The sequence below is a fragment of the Paroedura picta genome, chromosome 9 (assembly GCF_049243985.1).
Source record: "Paroedura picta isolate Pp20150507F chromosome 9, Ppicta_v3.0, whole genome shotgun sequence".
Taxonomy (NCBI): domain Eukaryota; kingdom Metazoa; phylum Chordata; class Lepidosauria; order Squamata; family Gekkonidae; genus Paroedura; species Paroedura picta.
The window spans coordinates 39,685,074-39,705,431 of NC_135377.1; the positions used below are offsets into that span (position 1 = coordinate 39,685,074).

At 40.7% G+C, this 20,358-nt stretch overlaps 1 protein-coding gene and 1 long non-coding RNA gene across 2 annotated transcripts in view; one reads left to right on the plus strand and one right to left on the minus strand.

The window, feature by feature from the left end:
- Positions 1 to 5,812: 5,812 nt before the first annotated feature.
- On the minus strand, positions 5,813 to 20,196 carry UBE2V2 (ubiquitin conjugating enzyme E2 V2). The gene is made up of 4 exons (XM_077352450.1): positions 20,058 to 20,196; positions 12,031 to 12,176; positions 8,264 to 8,389; positions 5,813 to 6,686 (listed from the first exon to the last, which is right to left on the minus strand). The coding sequence occupies exons 1-4, from the start codon at positions 20,071 to 20,073 to the stop codon at positions 6,540 to 6,542; spliced, it is 435 nt and encodes a 144-aa protein (XP_077208565.1). The 5' UTR covers positions 20,074 to 20,196; the 3' UTR covers positions 5,813 to 6,539.
- LOC143844800 (uncharacterized) overlaps positions 20,190 to 20,358 on the plus strand; it is a 34,933-nt gene continuing 34,764 nt past the window's right edge. Inside the window, exon 1 of the long non-coding RNA XR_013234135.1 lies at positions 20,190 to 20,281. This is a non-coding gene — a long non-coding RNA (uncharacterized LOC143844800). The remainder of the gene's footprint in view (positions 20,282 to 20,358) is intronic.

Sequence of the window (20,358 nt, forward strand, 5' to 3'; positions counted from 1 at the left end):
GAATAAGGAGGAGGAGTTATTTTTTTTTATTTATTTTGTTTATTCAATTTTTAGCCTGCCACTCCCGAAAGGCTCGTGGTAGGTTATAACATTTAAAACCCCAATAAAATCCCCCTAAAAACCATATAAATTGCACATACAAAAATCCAAGTTATAATTAGGCGTTATAACAGCTAAGACCTCCAGGGAAGGATATGGGAGAATAGATCTCCAGCCGTCAATAAGATGATGGATCTTATACACCACTTTTCTCTATCCAAAGGAGTCTCAGAGTGGCTTACATTCGCCTTCCCTTTCCTTTCCCCACAACCTGTGAGGGAGGTGAGGCTGAGAGAACCCTGCTAGGTCAGAACAGCTTTAGCAGTGCTGTGGCGAGCCCAAGGTCACCCAGCTGGCTGCATGTGGAGGAGCGCAGAATCAAACCCAGCATGCTAGATTAGAAGTCCACATTCCTAACCACTACACCAAGCTGGTTCTCCACACCTTTCTTTCCAGTGGGAGTCCAAAATGATTTAAACATTCTCCTCTCCTCCATTTTATCCTCATAAGGACTTGTGAGGTAGGTTAAGCTAAGAGTCTATGACTGGCCCAAGATCACCCAGCAAGCTCCCAGGGCAGAATGAGAACTTGAACTGGGTTCTCTCAGATCTTATTCCAGCACTCTAACCACTATACAACACTGGGTCTAAGAATACCTTTTTTCTCTTCAGTGTCTGCATCACATCACAGATATTTACCGTAAACTGAAAGATAACAATAGTGTGTATTTACATATGATATATTGACAATCACTTCAAAACACCACAGGTTCCTCTGCATTCTAAGAGCCTGGCTGTTTATTTTACAATAGGACAACAATGAACAAGACCTGGAACCCATCAAGCTGATTTAGGGCATTTCCGCACTCATTAAGTGTAGTGAAATGCTTACCTAATATAGTCATTATATTCCGGTCTCTCCATATGACGTTGCCAATATCCAGCATCTAGGCAGTAACCGGCTCACTACATTCTCCATTTTAAAGAGCTAGTTGGGGAATCGCATAAAGTGGATCTATTCAGCACAAGCTACAGGAGAGCAACTAGCTGGCAACCAGCAGAGGGAAGGTTTGGGGGCTCAAACACGCTAAAGGTGCTTGCCTCATCCTGCCCTCACACCCACCCCCCTCTCCCTTTTTCCCCAGGAATGGGAATTTCTTTTAAAAAATGGCTGACTTATTGGAGCAATGAATAGGTGGACAAGTATGCAGGCCTCTCTAAAGTCCCCCCCCCAAAAAAAAACAAACCAGGAATGAGATTAATTTTTAAAAGTATCAAAGGACTCATGATACCTAAGGGCTGGCATTCAAAAAGCACTATGCATCTATGATTCTCTATTGCAACAGAGACGTATGAATTTTAAAAAAATTAGCGGGCATTGTGGGACTTTTAAAACATGGAGAAAGCGGATTGATTTTCTGAATTGATTGACAGGCAGAAGCAAGTAATGTATAAGGTGCATTGCTCTCTTCCACCATTTCCAGCAGCAGATGTAGAGGATAAGACACGTGAAAAGAAGGCAGACAAACGTGAGACAGAAAAAAGGTGAGAAGGGGCTAGGAGGCACGATATGATTTAGCGCTACACCACTCAGCTGGCATAATGCTATTTTTACTGATGTGCGGAAATTGCCTTAGTGTTGCTTTCCATTATGTGAACTTCTTGGACTACATGAGCAACTGTGGTACTAGTTTATGATGGATGGTATCACTTATTGGTTTATTTGCATCATATGCAAAGCTTGGACTATCGTGGGAGAAGAGAAAAGGTAGACTTTCAGGGACATGCCATTGTATTAGGGGAGTTTTCAAAATCCTATATAAGCCTCCACACACATTTTTTCTGAATATTATCTGGGAGAGGAAAACATTCATTCAGATCAGGCTGTAAGAGACAACATATATGAATGAAAGCAGTAGAGGGGGGCTTGCTATTGTGCAACCTCCCAGCAAACTCCATGAAATGGTTATAAGTTATTACTGATACTAGCATAAGAGCAACTGGTGACTGGATTGTCATCAGAACCCATAAGAGTTAGAGTTGTACCAGTTTTCAAACAACTGGAAAGAGGTTATGATTTGGTTTTGTCCAGCAATTCCCTATACCTAGTTGTGCAGATGCAGGGAATTTAAAAAAAAGATTGGTGGTGGAGAATTGGCTGTTGGACGATTGAAGGTTTGAGTTTCCTTTTTAATTCCGTAGAATGTGTACAAGCTTAAAACAGCTCTTTGATTCCCAGCTGCAAGGTCAATGGGTCACCTGGCTTCAGTTTGGGGGACTGGAGTACTTATCTTCAGACAGTCATAAAGTTGAGAAAAAATTCCAAGAATATGTAGATAGGCTAGTCAGGTCAACTATGTCTTTATATTCTTGGATGCTTTAGGAAGCTTTGGGCTGATCCTGCGTTGAGCAGGGGGTTGGACTAGATGGCCTGTGTGGCCCCTTCCAACTCTTTGATTCTATGATTCTATTAAAAATTACTATGGTATCTTGTGTATTAGAACTATTAAAACCTGTTTTGAGCTGAAATTTCTGATCAAAGGTTACATATCTTTAACACTTTTCCTCCTCTAAATATTTATGAAACAGCCTCCTGGGAGGAGACTGTCCGGCCCCTTCCAGGATGTCCATACTTGAATCCCACCCATTCAGAAGCCACAGGCTCCTGATTGGTCAGGCAACCTCAGGCCTGCCTGCCAGAAATCCGCCAAGGCCATTGGCTGCCATTTGGCCACTGGACATCGGCATAAGGAGGCTGCTCATGGGGGGGGAGGAAGCCTCTGCTCCCCCAGGGCCAGGAAGACCCTCCATGCCCTCGCAGAGACTGTAGAGGTCCTTCCCGGCCCCTAGGTAAGTGCGGGGTGGGTGGGGAGGGGGAGGGCTCCACTCCTCCCAAAGCTGGGAAGGTCCTCTGCACCTTCCTGGGCACTTGGTAAGTGCGGGGTGCCGTAGGGTGGGGAGGGGAAGGCCTTCTCTCTGTTTCTCTCTCCTTTTCTCTGTCTTTCTCTCCCTCTCTTTCTACTTTTCCTTCCATTCTTTCTACCTGGCTCTTTCTCTTACTTCCTTCTGCCTATATTTCTGGCTGCCACTCTCTTTTCCCTCTTTTTCATAATTTATATTTATATTCATTTATATTTCTTTCTTACACTTTCTATCCTCTCTCTCTCTCTCTCTTTATATATCTCTTTCATTACTGTCTTTCTACCTGTCTCTCTTTCCTATTCCCCCCCTCCCCCCTGCTAGCGCCTGTGGTATCACCTACAACCGGCTTTCCCTCTAGACAGAATTTTAGACAGAATTGCTGCTTTGCATCGTGGGCTTTATGACAGCCAAGATGAATGCTTCCTTGTTTTGCTCAGCCAAGGTACTGCACATGCAAAAATGAAAGTAACTTATTTAACAAGCATTTTATTTTGTTAGTGATGCCATGCACACTGTAAACATGTAATTTCCAGGGTCATGGCAGGGAAGCATGACCAGCTGATATCAATTCCAGGGTTACTCAAAGCCTGAATAATATCTCAGGGGTTACTCCACAGTCAAAAGGTTGAGAAAGGCTGTTTTAAAAAGATATATATAGTAATACAGCAAGTCAAATCATTTATCCTTTCTCATAAAAATTAAGCTTTCTACTTTTGGGACCAATTTTAATTGGTTAACACATGAACAGAAAGGGAAACTAGCTGGTTCGTAGCTATATATACGTACCAGCTATATTTCCCTGTGTAAATCCATCTTTATGACATCAGGTATATCCAAATACAATGTGTTTTATGCAACTGTTACATTGAACAGCAATCAGCATTAGAGACATATACACATTATTGTAATGATCCAAATAGTCAACATCTCTGGGCAGCCCACTGCCTTTGAAATTCAACAATACTAGAAACATTTGCTTCCAGGTACATTTAACATTTTATATTTCAGAACAAAAACCAACATCCAGATCATTTACTGCTGGTTGATGTATTATATACTGCTTGAATTACTAAGTGATTTGCAATTCAGGTACTTGAAGTAACCAAATATTTGTGCTAAGCAAAACCAATGCTGAATAAATTCTATGCATGTATTGGGCTGCTTATGTAAGCCTGGGGAGTCTCAGCTTCTTCCTCGGTTTTGCATTTAAAACACTCAGGTGTAACCTCTTCTGGTTACACAAATATTGACAGTATTATTGAAAGATCTGAAATTATACAGAACTTCAGATGGAGCAGACTCCGCCTGTCTATATTACATTTTAAATGTACATGTGGTTCCATAGCTTCCCTTTTGACTTGACACAGCAGCACCTTTGACCATTTGAAACTTAGAAGCAGAATTATACAGAATTCTGAGAACTTAATTCCTTAGGTTTTAGATGTACAGGAGTGGTCGGAGAAGCTTAATGTGAGGTGTCTTTAGGTTGTTTTAATATTACCAAAAGCTGATTCTAAACAAAATTTACTTTATTAGTTCTTTTTCCAGTGGTGCAACTCTTGCTTTCTAAAATACTATAAAGAAAGGTGGGATTGGAGAAACTGAACTGGCCATAATGTAAACAGACATATATGTGAAAACCTTCTGCTGAGTTTTCTAAATTCTGTTTCTGGAATATTTGGGGGTACAACCTATGGATTTCTCATCACCTCATGTGATCACTGTCCATAAGAATATATGCCACCTCTAAGAATACATCTTCACAATGCAAAAAGTTAATGTGGTGGTAGGGACACCCAAATGTTTACTGAAATGTGGAGGGAAATTATGAGCTTTTAAAAAATCACACAGTGCCTTCTAGACTTATGTATGTGGGAGAATAGGATCTCTGCAAGTTCAATGGCTGCTCGATTCTCCTAATTCACCTGAACTGACACAAGATTGGGCCAAACCAGCAGCCATCACTAAATAGAACCTTCCTGTTTAGAGGAAGTTCACTTCTGATCATTTGTTGTGGGTATAAAGAGAAAGGCTGGTTAGCTAGCCTGCTTATTATTTATTTATTTATTTATTTAGATTTATATACCGCCCTCCCCGAAGGCTCAGAACAATCTGGCTAACTACTGCTAGAAATAGGGTTCTGGACAAAATGGATTGCTGCTCTGAACTTGCAGGGCTTCTACAATTCTCAGGGAAGCTACGGAAACAGCCAAACAAGCAACCTATACTTGGACTGCCTACAGAGCCATCAAAATTCACAGCAAAGTTACAGGTTCCCTTTCAGTTTTACATTGGGAGTTACCAAAGTCAAGTGCCTGAACAGCCATCCTGTCCATTTACACCCCATTGCTGTGTTCTATTTTTGCTGGACAGGGACTGTATGTGTCAGGCTGCTCTACTCATTAAAACACTCATTCCCCACACCCCAGTCATACTGATAGGCCTCATACTGCAACAACTTCCATTGTCCATCTAAGCTTCTTGACTCTTACAGCAGAAACATGACATCAAAGCTTGTCAAAGGCCAACAATTATGCCCTTTTTGTATTGTCGTACCCATTTGAGGGGAATATTAATAACTGTGATAAAAAAGGAATAAATGACATATGAAATGAGCAGCCATGAAAGCAGTCTCATTGTTTCTAGAGTCCTACAAAAAGTTACCCTCGCACAGGATAGTCTGGATAGTCTCTTAAGCAAGCAGCTCCATTGAAATAATTCAAGCAGTAGCTTTGGCTATCAAATGAAGCAGAATAGAAGTTGGACACAGATTAGAAGCAAGGTTCATTCATTCCTTGCAAGGCCCCAAAGGAATAAATAACTTAATACAGAAATGGCACAGCCTCCAAGGATACTTTCCACATTTTATTTACACTTGAAGACTTTATTCTCAATCACATTTTCCATACACCTATTTCCTTATTTTTTTTTGTTTCACTAAAACTTAAATGCATGGTTTATTAGAACAAAGACTGTAAACAAATATTTTGCAATGTCCATTACATGTAACACACAGGAGCCGCTTAAGAGAAAATCATTCCCTCATTTTATAAATACAAGTATCAAAACAATCCTGACTGTATTCTGTGACACTACTAGCATTCAGCACCCACACCTTTGCCAAAAAAATTTAACAAGTTGAGCAATGGTAGTTGCAGTACCCGCTACTTTAAAAACAATTTCATCTGCAGCTCTTTTACTAAAGCAAGATGGATAAAGCATGCCATTTATTATTTCTTTTTTCTTCTTGAGAAAAGGTTTTTCTGAAACATCTTACTCCACAGCAACCTGACACTTCTTGTCATGCTTTCGTCTTGAAACACTGGAGCTCCAATTTTAGGTTACTTCAGGCTTATGTTAAAATGATAGTGCCTTGCTAAAGAGGGAAAAATGTGCTGCCTTTTCTCTCTGATTGTGCCTGAAAACATATGGGGCATACATATATATATTCTTTCATATGTCCAGATAATGTACACCAGAAGAAACTCTTAATGTGTGGGTAGTTTTGCATTGTGAAATTGAATCAAGACATTAACATAAGTAGAAGTTGTTTAAGACAAGTTTGGGATTCAGCTAAAATTAATTGTTGTAAGTTTGTCCTTCTGGAGGTTGTGGAAGCTTCATATTTTCTTTGGACATCATTAGACGCCTTAGCTCTTGAAGTACAACTTTAATGCTATAAGAATTTTGCCATTTTGCTAACACTGGTATGCTCCGTGCATCCACCTGTCAAGGAAAGAATGCATAAATTTAAATCAGGAGTAAGGAATACAGAATACCTTATTTCACAATTGCAGTACTGTTCTTGTGTTTAATTTTCAAACTAACACCAGGAGGTGAGACAATATGGCTTGGTGAGGAAACGATCCATGTACATAAATGACCACTACACCTAGTCATACAGCATCATGGCTGTATATATTTAAGGTGAGGATTTGTTCACTCTTGTTACATGAGAATTTAATTACTGTAGCAGCAAAAATATTTCCTGGGTAAGCACTCCTGTTAAAATATAAACCTTCAAAAAAGGAAGGTGTGAAGGCTTATAGTTAGGTTAGGTCACCATTGCTTTAGCCAAACTACTAGCGCCTTACTTGGCCCCAGAACACCTAGTCACAGTGACCCACATGATGGTCACCTCTAGACTGAACTTCTGCAACTTGCTGTACACTGGCCTGCCCTTATCCTTGATTCAGAAACTACAACTGGTCCAGAATGCAGCTACCAGCGTCCTCAAAGCAAGACCTCCAGCCCATCCTCAAGCAGCTGTACTGGCTTCTTGTCAAATTCCGGATCAGCCTTAAGGTTTGTTTGTTTGTTTTTTTGGGGGGGGGGGAGTCCTGCAGAGCACAGCCCTTTCCCCTCCTGTGCCTTGGTGTGGCGGCACAGCTCACCGGCTGGCATGTCCTGCTCTGCACAAGTAACCATGAGAGGCCATGGAGTGAGCAACTGACAACCTCCTCCACACCATGGTGGTCCAGCTGGTGCACTGCACCACCACTACCAAGGTACAGGCAGGGGTGCAGGGAGCAGGACTCCTCCTGCAGATCAGGGCAGCCCAGTCAAGATGGCCCACCCTGCTCCGTGGACCATTTTCAAATGGGCTTTGCTGCTACTTTTAGCTATATTTACTGCTCACTTAATAAGGCATCTTGACAATTGATCAATGTGAGTGATTTATTCTACGGTATTCTGAAATTGTTGCCCATAGTTATGACATTGGGACACATAATATACAATACAAATATGTGATTCCCCCTCCCTCTCCAATCTAAAAAGTTGACAATGATGGAAACAGATCTCAAAGAAACTAACTAAATGTTGTTATGTCTTCCATTCCTTAACTATTTTGCGCTATATAAAATCAGAGAGAGTAGTTATTTGGAACAGACAAAACAAAAAACCTCTCAAAGTAATGCCTAGTTAAACTGTGTACATCAGTGCCACAGGGGTGTGGAGAGAACACTAGTTTAGATGGCTTTGTAAAAAAATTGGACAAATTCACAGGTGAAAGCCCCACCAACAGTTTTGATGACTGAACAGGAGCTCCATGTTTGAAAGCAGCATAACTCTAAATGCCAGTTGCTGGGAGACAGCAACAAGGGGAAATTTTGGCCTCTGTGCCCTTCCTGTGGGCTACTGGGGGAAAGAGCATAGAGGACTAGATAGCTTTTATGTCTGAACCAGTAAGGTTGAATTCAAGACATGTAGCAGGGGAAGCAAACATCCTTTCCCACCCCATCATACTCCTCATAGTTTTTCTGTAAAGTGAAACAGATTGCTCATCAAGCATTTCAACTTACCATTCCATTGGAATTATTTATTCCATTCATATTAATTTTAGTTACAAATCTAACTGTTGGAGGTGCTTCTGGATATTTAGGGCCACACTCTACTTTCAAGCTGTATATTCTGTTTTCATAATTTGTCTAGTAATGAAAGAGAAAGAATTATTCATTATATATGAAAGTCAACACACTTGCAAAATGCACTTTTAAAATACTGAAATGAAGCCAGTTGACCTGATTCTGGTGAACAGATTAAACTCATCCAAAATAACTAAAATGTTGTTCATCACGGAAGGGGAATAAATAGGAACTGAAATCTTTTTGCCCACGCTTCTGAATAGATCAGTTGAGAAAACTTGAGGGTTCCAACTGTGTAACCAGTTGTTGGTTCAGAGAAGAAAAACACAAGTACATGACCTACTTGTAGGTGTGGGCCCCTGTACATTTGGGGATGCACGTGCACAGCTGTCTAGCTAAATGAACAACCTCCTAGGAACCTATGTAAATCACCCTGAATTCTTCTAAGATGGAATAAAGAAAACATAAATGTAATCAACTCTACTAAGCAATCGAAAGATAGGGCTGGTTCCACTTATTTCACAGCACAGTGTATATGCCAAGCACCCATGTCAAAATAAAGATTAAGTCAGCCTGTGTCCAGCCTTATCTGTAGTTGTACCCACACATTACAATGACCTTCCTATACTTAATAGGCAAGGTGGAGCTACTCAGGACTAAATGAACTGAAGACTAGATGAACTGCTATAAATCTGATGGATCAAGCAGCAACATCTAAAACAGGTTAGCCCTCAAAATGGTGCTGCTGTAGTTATTCAGAACATGAGCTGAAATTCTTCATTGAGAATTCAGCTATTAATGTCGCCTTGTCTCAGTTCTACTTTTGTCATACAGGTATAACACTGACCTACTTCACAGAGCCTCCGTAAGGATTGCTAAGATACGGGATGAGCTGTGAAAGTGAGGGGGGAAAGTGCTGCGTTTTACAACACAGTAGCATTACTGAAGGCATAGATACATACAAGAACCTGGAGGTTGGGAGGGGGGGAACTATACATGGTTGAGATTTCTTTGCAGGGTGTCCTGCCTATCTCCCCATATTGACCTCAGACTTCCTTTGTGGTTCCCTACCCAAATACTAAACGAACCAACCGTGATCATCTCCTGAGATATGATGAGACTGGGCTAGTTGATGGAGCTTGAGATTTCTTTGTAGAACATCCTTCATCCTTCTGGATTCTTTTCCTCTGGGACTGGTTACAATCTTTAAAAAATTATTTTACCATTCTGCAACTGCCTTTACCCTTCAGAGCAAGAAGAAGCTTACACCAGCTTTTTAATATATGCTTTCCTATCGATACAGATTTTTTTCTGCCAGCCAATATGATTTGGGCCATGTTTTCACAGCAAATAAAGCACCCCCATATTTACTCTCAGATTACTGCTGGAACCACCATCTTGCACAGTAAAGCAAAGAAGTCTCAGCTATGCCTACTGTGTAAGCAGAGGGCAGAAAGCAGCAGAGGGCAAGCAGGTTTTGTAAAAACATCTCTCAACCCAAGCAAAGACTGACAAGACACTGGCCTCCCAACACTTCAGAATGAATTTAAAAAATGCCCCAGTCTGTAAACCACACTTAGAATTAGTACCAGCACTCTCTAACTTCTGTCGGAATCTATTCTTGGCCTGTAGTAACTTTGTTCAAGTTTCACTAACAGTGTCTTCATACTATTGCATACATTTGCTCTTTATGCTTCCAACAGGGGAATAATAGCTTTTTACCAATTCAGTGCACAAAAAAATGATTCTTAGTAAAAATACTGATGATGACACTGTGAGCCAGAAGACAATTCTGAATTTCCCCAGGACTCAGTTTAATGTCAATTTAAAAAGACAAGCACCAGAAGCTAAGGACTTCTCGCATTGTGAACATGAATGATTCTTTGGCTGTACCTCTCAAAACAGCATTCCAGATGAAAAGCATGCAAAATTAAGCAAAGGATAATAAGGCTGCCTGTAATGAGGATAAATTCCTGTTTATAGGTGTATGCATCCTTTTCTTGAATTATTTGAAATACTGCATTCTTTTATTGTTTTTAAATACTGCTTTAAAGTTTTGATGTTTGCTGCTCTCAGGACCCTATCTGGTGGGAGAGGTGGCAAAGAAATGTTTTAGAACAGTAATAGATAAAACTTAGGCATGCCTGAAAGCACAGCATTTCAAACAGTTCTATGTTGATATGAATGTGTTTGCTTTTTTGTTTTATACATCCCACTAAGCACAGTCATTTTTATTACCTTTACACAGGCGCCGCGGACTGAATAAAGCTGTAAGGGCTTAGGGGGAGGAGTTAGGGCGGGCTCTGTCCGGGATGAGGAAGGGTGCCGATTGGCCCCTTCCTCCGGACAGACCATTGGCCGGGCCAATCGGCAGGCGCAAAGAGCCTGCCGACTGGCCTGGCCGATTCCCGCCCTGCTGACAAGGGAGCCGATTCCCGCCCTGCTGACAAAGTAGCTCCCTTGCCAGTGGCCTGACGCATTGGGAGGCGCAAAGCACCTCCGACGCGTCAGGCCGCCAGCCAAGGGAGCCCCCGGCAGTCGCGCGGACCGCGGCTGCCAGGGGCTCCCTGCCCGGCGGCCTGACACGGTGAGAGGCGCGAAGCGCCTCTCGCTGCATCAGGCCGCCGGCCAAGGGAGCCCCCGCCAGCCGCGCTCCGCGCGGCTGCCGGGGGCTCCCTGCGGGGAAAGGCTAGCACCCATTGTATTTCCGCATACAATGGGCTTTGCCTCTAGTAGAATTCAGAATTTTTTAAAACAAAGCTGCTTTTATGACAGCTTCATACATACAAAATGCCTTCAAATTTGCCTAACAAAGAGAAAAACCTCAGGCTGTGCCTATTGTCAGGAATCACTGATCACTCCTATTTGTACTAATTCTGGTAAAATGCCTGCAATGCTAACACATAACTTAATATACATGACTCTAGAAACTAATAATGTCTAGGCAAGAGCTCAGATAATCCAGATGCCACTGCTCACCCATCCAACGCTTTGCCTCCAACTTTATTCTTCTGAATCACATATGGGAGGCTGAAGTTAGAGGGTGAGCACCAACAGATGGGTGGCATTAGACACACAGAGGCTCTCACACCTCCATATCAAAAAGGGAATCTGATATGAACCCCTGCCCCATCCTGTTTTATCTCAAGCAGTAACTACCTCTGCTGCCAATGTTTAAGTCTGACAGAATGAAAAGAAAGCAGACAAAAGTATTTTAATGTTTCTGAAAGTACACATTCAGTTTCTTGGCAGAGCTGAAATTACAGTGCAATAGGGGATATCTACAGCTATAAGTAAAATAGCTTGAATGCACCCAGCAGAGCAATGAACCTGTACTGAGTCATAGCTCTGAGATAGCAGTCCACCTGCATTATACTTCAATTTGAGCAGCACCCACTAGAGGCACATCCCCTCAATATAAATTTGATAGGCTTATGTCATGTGCGTATGAAAGTAATTACTCCTAGTGACAGGAACGGTAAATAAAAGTCTTTGCAGATTTTTTATCTTTCCACTCTTGGGAAACAAGACCGTAGACATCTACTGATTGTAAAGATGCCTGACATGGATTGCTAAAATTTAGCCCTCCAAGATTTTACCTTCTTTAGTTTAATAATGGTTATGAATGTTTCAGCTATTTTAAAACAAATTTACTGCTAAAATGTTATATTTTTTAAAAATGAAGGTTAACTTTTAGTACTGACCCTTGGAGGTCCAATAATCATGCCCGTCCACCTTGTAAGCGTCATGTCTTCATCATCTTCGAGGCCCCAGCTTACTGTACCATCTCCTACTCCTTTCTGACCTTCTTCAAGTTCTTCCAGCAAACGAAAATTACGAGGGACTTTAACTATTTGGGAAAATGAAACAATGTAAATAGCAATGTTCAATAGTATAACTAATCTCATTTCATGGAAGGTTGCCTATCACACATTACTTAAAAACTACTGAGAAAAATAAACCTGCTCCATTAATGAATAGTTGTGACACAATGAACAGTTTGAATTTTAAATTCTACAACAGAGTATCACATTATTTTGAACCAGCTTTAATTTGTTGAGAAATGTATTAGATTCTCATTTTTAAGTGATAGATTTCCAAAAATCTCAAATGTTCTGCCTGGAAGGTTGATAAAAGCATATCTTCCTTTCATAGGTTTATTTAGCAATTTGCAGTCATGAAAGATAGGTCCCATTGTAGTCACTGCAATAGTGAGCAATATTGAGTTTTAGTATACACTTCTGTCTACTTGTCTTGGCTAGAGTTCAAATGTTAGCATGTGACTGTGAGTCCCTGGGGGTTAATTGTTAGTGTTGAACATCTGCAGCTGAGTGGGGGAAGGCAGAACTGACAACCTGTCTAAAGCAGCCCACAGTCAAAGTGGCTTTTAGGCAATGCCAGAAAACACTACTTGTTTGGTGCCCTTCCCCTCTTAATTTGTATCTCCTGGACTTCAGGGAATTTTGCCGCTTATTATGGCAAACCTGAAGATGAAACTGAAATACTTTGGCCACCTCATGAGAAGGAAGGACTCCCTGGAGAAGAGCCTAATGCTGGGAGCGATTGAGGGCAAAAGAAGAAGGGGACGACAGAGAATGAGGTGGCTGGATGGAGTCACTGAAGCAGTTAGTGCAAAGTTAAATAGACTTTGAGGAATGGTAGAGGACAGGAAGGCTTGGAGGATCATTGTCCATGTGATCGCAATGGGTCAGACACGACTTTGCACCTAAAAACAACAACATGGCAAACAACCTCTGAATGTCTCTTGCCAGGCAACCAGACAATCTTAGGATCTCCCGGCTACATCAGACACACATCATACAATAAATACATACATCAAAACTTATTAGGTTCTAGTGGAATTGAAAACTTCACTGATTGTAGCATGTCCTGAGAATTTAGATGCTTTTGTGAGTTACTATTTGAGTTTCTAGTTCAGGCTACAAATTACAGTGAAAGATATGTCCAATGTAATAAGTTCCCAACAACAGCATTTATTAGCTGTATGTCAGGTTACAGTGGATGAGCGATAGGATTGTGAGTGTCCTGCATAGTGCGGGGGGTTGGACTAGATGACCGACGAGGTCCCTTCCAACTCTATTATTCTATGATTTTAACACTTGAACAGAAACCACATTCAGCTGATGGAGACTTTCTTATTCCATTCATTTTTAAAATATATATATTTCTCTTTTATCTTGCCTTTCCCCTCAATAGCAAAGCAGTGTATATAAATTCTCCTCCACCCATATTTGCATATAGCCAACACATATTCATCAAAGCCCATAAATTAAGCACCACATATCCCATAAAAGGAACCATTTCAAGTCAGCAAATTCTACTAGCAGCTGAAGCTCATGCATCAGGTAACTGATCCAGATATGTACACATTTGATTCCTTGTGTAGGGCAACTATTATGCAAGTACTCAGTGCCTACTCAAGTCGGTTTGACCACAAGAGTGCTCATGTGGCTATTTATGGAGACAGAACTGAGGAAAGTGCCAACTGAATTTAACAGATGATTGCAAGAGAATAAAAGATAGAAATCTGAATTTATAGATATGAGGCTGGATTCTCATTTGCACAAGTAATTACAACCGAGATGTAGAGACACAATCAGATTTGGCAAATCCATCATTCCTTATTTTAGCCTGATGCAGGAGAGGATAAACTGTTTATCGTTTGCTTTCAGATAGGGGTGTTCCCACTGCTTCCCCACAGGGCTGCACTCTAAGTAGGCCCTCCCAAGTGCACAGAAGTTTTTTGTTTTTTTTGGGGGGAGAGGGGGTAAAGAAGTAAGCCTTTCCCCACTATTATCAAGCTGCAACAAAAGCAGTTTTTCCTTCTTTGTCTAGGAGGCATGGCTTTGTCTAGGAGGCATGTACACTATTAGCAAAGAAAGCAGTTCCTGTTTTAGAAGGGGGGGGGAAAAAACCCTGACATATCTTGTTAAAACTGTCCTACTCTTGACTTCAACTAAGACTTCTGGTGCCCTATGGCTGCAATGGGAAACGGTTTTTGAATTAAATATCTCAAAATATAACCTTGTAAGGATTTTGCTTATTGTTTACATTTAATAGCTACAAATACTCGTTTACTTTGAACCTAGTTATGTCACCAGCTACAAAAAGAGAACCATTTATTAATATATGCAACATTTGCAAAACTGGTACACAGGCTCAGATTTTGAAGTATTCTACAGGTGATCAATGCAGTTGTCTAAGGAGTGGTCATGGACTACAAGAGTTTTGTGAGCATTTAAAACATCCTAGAAAAGTTACGGCCATTTCCCACCCCAAATACAGATAAATGCTGTAAGCATAAGATGACTCTTTTATTCAAGCTAATAGATTAAACAATTGTACTAGACTCACTTGCATTATGTAAACAAGATGCAAAATGATTAATTATTACACAAATAAATTATTGCTAACTCAAGCATAAATTATTGTTTACTCAAAAAACTACAGAAGCAATGCATACAATTAGGAGCAGTGGTTATCAATAGAAAGGGAGGGGAAAATACTGTTTTGATCAGGTATTAATAGTTGATTTGTGATAACTTTTTCGCCAAAACCAATACTGTTTTGAAAACTGGCCCTTGATTATAGCCAAAAAGGCTGGCACCCATCTCGCTGCTGATGCTCGCCGCAGCTACGCTGATGACCCGCCGCGGCCGCGCTGGATACCGCGCAATACTGGATGGTATGTAGAATGAGGTGGGCGGGAATCGGGAGGCCACTATGGGCAGCTATGTCTATCCCAACTGAAGTGCACCCGGCGTATAGGACTACCACCCCACTTGGAGGCATGTTTTTCAGGGGGGGAAAGTAGTATACGCCAGAAAATACAGTAAATATCCACTGGACATATTCAGTGCAGTGCTAGACTGAACTATCAGTTACTGAAAGGGTTCCAGAAGCTTCCTGTTTTGTTATGTTATATACTCTGGTTACTCTTCAGATCGCATAAGGAAATATGTAACGTTTCATTAGCCATTGACATTTGTCATGTACACTTTCAAAGAAAACTACTCTTGAATGGAATCTGAGCACTGTGCAAAACTTGTTTTGCCTACTAAATAAGTTAAAATGGAAACTTAATTCATTTCCATAGGCCATCTATTACATCTCATATTTTTTGACTGAACCTGAGCACTAAAAACAAGTTCTATCAAATGCTGGCTAAAATTGAGAGCAAGAAAACACAAATACACACCTGCAAAGCCCAGCACTGTTTTGATATAAATGCTTGTTCAGATAAAATGATTTTGTTTTATATTTTGGTCAATTAGATTATGTCATGGGAAACTGTAGTTCTGTCATTTCCATATGTGCTATTCAAATCACAAATAAATGTGATCTTTTTAAAAAAATGATTAGGACTTAATAACAATATTTGAGGTTTTCTTTTTTTATAAAAGTGATTTTTGAAATTCACATTTATACTATATCATTTTGTAGACTAGTAATTTACAAATTTATTTCCATAGCTAATACAGACATTTTTGTACAGCACTTTTTCCATATTTTGAACTACCATTATAATACTTTTATTTCCTGTTTATTGAAGAAATATGAATTTGGTTAACAATAATACCAAGTAATTTCAACTAATCTAATATCTACTTATGATTTGCTTTTAACGTCAGTACAAAATTTATAAAAATAAAATCACACTACATGCTCATTCTTCTGGCATTTTTTCCCCAGAACAAAAGAATATACAAGCAACAGTAATCCATCCAATGTGATACTTCTGTGTTGTGTAGAAATAGTGGATCAAACAAAAGTATCCATCATTTTTTGTACTGAAAATTACTGCATGAAAACTAGACAACACTGGGTTAAGATAACTCTAACTAGATGTCTCCAGCAACCGGGAGTAAACCACAATGTGGAAACCAGAGACCGGCCTTCTAATTTATTTATACAAAATTCCTCATGGTTCACCAATTTGTTTTGAACTGAAAGAATCAGAGGACATTTCTAAGGATCTTAGAAGACATTACAGATCGGCAGTAAGTGATTCCTAATATTAATTCTTGATTAAGTCCAAAAGGAAATTATCATTGGATCCCACCAAGAACCATATAATTTATCATTTTTTGAAGAAATCCCAGCAATCAGTTAAGCACTTTGTGGTCTTAGGAAACCTGATCCATTGTTCACTGCAGTCTACTTTTTTGTCTAACCTTCTTTAAATCTCAGTTTCCTAAATGTACAGGGGCCAATGTTGGGACAATAGGATGAAGCACTGTGAGTAAAAAAATGCAACTATGAACCAGGAAGTTCCCACTTGAAATACTGTCTGCACCATATAATCACTAGATAGTGTTAGGCAAGCCATTGTCCCCAAGCTATAACTGCAACATAGGCCTAGGTTTCAGGATTGCTTTAAGGATAGCAAAATAATATGTTGGGCATTCTGAAGTCAAAAGCTTTATGTATGAATTAAGTATCATGAAAACTCACAGGGTTACTATAACATGAAAGTAACCATACTGCACTCTGCCGAGTAAAGTGACAATTAAGAGCTTGACTTACTACAACAAGCAACGGAGTACTGTAAACTAATATGGTTACTTTTCAAACCACAAACTCAAAAGTATACATGCTGAGACCACTGCAAGCGATATTTAAAACTGGAAGCACTTAGTAGGATAGCCCCTTCACAGCACGCTGGATTTGATGAGATTAAGATGATGATAGGCTCCCTTATACAGTAGAAGCCAATGTGCTCACATTCCCCCCACACTACATCCTTCTTCGTAAAAAAAACTCTTAACAGAGAAAAACTGGATTCCCTGATACACAGTCAGGTGCGCTCTCCAAATGAACTTCTGTTAATTCCAGTTCTTTAGACTCATATTTTTTTCTTAACTTCTCAGCATCATAAACATTTGAGCAATAAATATTTCACAACTTACAGTGGGCAAGTCCATTGACAATGATATGAAATATGAAAACCATAGAGAGTAATTAAATGTTTTTAAAAATATTAACTAGACCAATCAGTTACTTGCTAGCCAACTGCAGTGGCAAGTATTCCAAAAACACCTTCATCCTTCCCCTCTTTCCATTCTTCTCCCACACCCACAACCAAGGGAGCCGAGGAACCCTGAGTGTCTATCCACTCTTATTGTATTTTACAACACAAGAATGTTATGAGTTACTCCCATTTACAGGTGGGGAGCCAAACTGAGATTAACAACTTGCCCATGGGACTTCCAAACAGTACAATGCTTCGATACTTTCTTGGATGGGAACATTAGAGGGGATAACTGCTATTTAAAATATTGCGGATTTCTTTTTTCAGGTACACTAATTTGTTCTTGTATTTCTTATCCTCAGTACTTTTATGAGAGTTAGCCAGTCAGACAGACAGGCAATAATGGTAACATTTCATTGTTGCTCTGGCCACAGTAATAATCAAGGCAGGTCCAAAAAAGCCTACTGTTGTATTTTGACTGTCACTCAATATCTCAAAATGCAAAACACCATCAACCTGAGGATTCAACTCATACTACCAGTTTTCTAAAATACTGTTGTACTATCCAGTTGGCAAAGCAAGTTGTAGCCTTAACAAATGTAGTACATAACTGGTATGTCTGCTTCATTACACCCAGTTATCTAACCCTTGAACTCTACCCTGTTCACCAAGGAATCTGTCATGCAATGCAGAGAGCTTGTGTTAGAGCCCCACCCAACGCAGAAAGCACAGCTTGTTTTCTTTTGATGTTACTATTTAAATTTGCTGCTTCTAGTAGCCCAAGTTTTGAGCTTTAAAATTCCATTTTGTAGTGTCCATACTTAGGATTTGTCTTCAATATCACATGACTGTACCAGGTTCCTGATGTATGTCCCCTTCACTCAAAATCTGCCCTAAACACTGGAAGCCCACTTGCCAGCCCACCAAGGTTCTTTCAGAAGCACCACATGACCTTACTCTGGGTAGGATTTTAAGAAAATGACTGATGATGATGCTGTGGTTTAAACGTAATAGCAATATGTTTGTAAGATGTATGCAGCTTCTCTAAAACCCACTTGAGACAGCACCTCGGGTTGCTGAGGTGATTTTTACTACTTTATAAATTGTTAAAGGTATATTTACAGACAGAAATGGCTAATAGTTCTGGCAATTAAAATCCAACAGATGTATATTCTGCAAAATTTAAATGAAGGAGCCTTTTGGGAATACTGAATGGATGGCTTCCATTAAAGAAATGGTAACATACTGTTGAGCGTACAGTGCCAGGATATAGTTGGAAGCACATGAAGCAACAACTCTGCTAAAGCAAAGTAGGTCTGAGTCTTGATAGAAGGTCATCGATGAATTCTTAGGGACTCTACCTTGAGTTCCATGACAGAATAAGGGCAAGACAGAAATGTAATAAATAAGGAAAGCAAAACATTGTGCTCACATATTTTAATTCGTTTTAGATAACTGTTTAGAATATACAGCATACCATAATATTTCTAACAACAATCACATGCTAGGGCCAAAGGATTTTATGGAGTTCAGTTTCCATCACTGCTGTGAAAGATCCAGGTCTCAAACCATCTCTACATTACCAGAAGTTATATTGATAATCTAAATCCAAGTAGTAGTCAAATATAAGTAATGAATTTTATATTACTTTCCATGATGAGCTAGTTTATACCAGTATCCAAAAAGAAAATACTACATTCTCTTGGGACTCAAACCACATATTATCCAGATAACCATTTTTAATACCAGTTTGATGTGTCATGGTTACAGTTTGTATTCTTAAAGTAAGAGTAGATCAAGTTCCTTTACTTCATCTGGATCAGTTAAAAATAACTAGCAAGAAACAGTATTATATACACAATCACCATTTAATTTTACTTAACATTCATTGGAAATCATCCCCCCCCCAGTTTCCTATTGACAGTTTTTATAGCAGTTTAGTTCCAACTTGATCTATAATATTTGTATCAAATGGATGGGAATTAATCCACTCTTCTACAATATTCTGAAAACTGGGGAGGGGGTATTGAGGAGACAAATCCTAAAAAACTAACGAAATGCAAAAATCTCACATTTCACCACGGATTGCAGTAACCACAACCAGGTTTCCTTTTTGAGTTCTGCAGTTAGCCAACGAAACCACAGAAAGTTGGAAGCAACAACATTACTTACAATTAAATGCTACAATAAAATTGTATAAGCAAGGCAGTACACGATTTGTAAAGTTAGGAAAGCACAGTGGATTTAATTTCAGTACACAAATACCTGTCCCCCTAATACCTACCCTTTCGAGGTAGTTAAGTGAGAGGCGGGAGATCTCCCTCTGCCACCAACATCATTCATTAATACTGTACTCATAAAAAGAGCGCTCCCCTTCTTTAGGAAGCAAACCCCGCAACTAGCCTAAGCCAAATCCCGCAGGCTTTCCCAGAGAAAACGCAAGCCCTTGAACAAAGCACCAGCCTTCCCAGCCCCCACCCACCCAGAAGGCCCCTGGCACTACCTGCCCTGCCCCCCTGCCCCCCACCAATTCCTCCCCACGCTGGGCGCCCTCTCTCCCTGCGCCACCCCCGCGGCCTCCTCACCTGCCTCCTCCAGCTTGAGCCCCCCTGCCAAGGCCGCACTGACACACCGGCCGCTCTGCACCGAGCGAGCAGCACCCCCCCCTCTCCGCCCCAACCGCACGCACCCCTCCCCGGACAGACCCCCTCGGCCGTGCCGAGACCCCCCAACACAGACCTGTGGATCCGGCCATCTTGCCCTAACCCCTCCTCCACCAGCCAGGAAACGCACAGGCGCCAATTGCGCGTCTTCTGCCTTGCGTGCAACATCACTTCCTGGAAACAAGCCCCGCCTCAGGCGGCGCTTCCGCAGAACAGCAAAGGGGCGGGGGGAGCCCAAGAGCGGCGTCAAGCATGGGGTGCCCGCGAGCGGCCTGTCATCTCACGAATGGCTGCTTAGGAGTAAGTCCCCACACACTGAGCAGTATTTGGAGCGCGCTCTGAGGAAGCCGGTGAATGCCATTGCTTCGGCGCCCGAG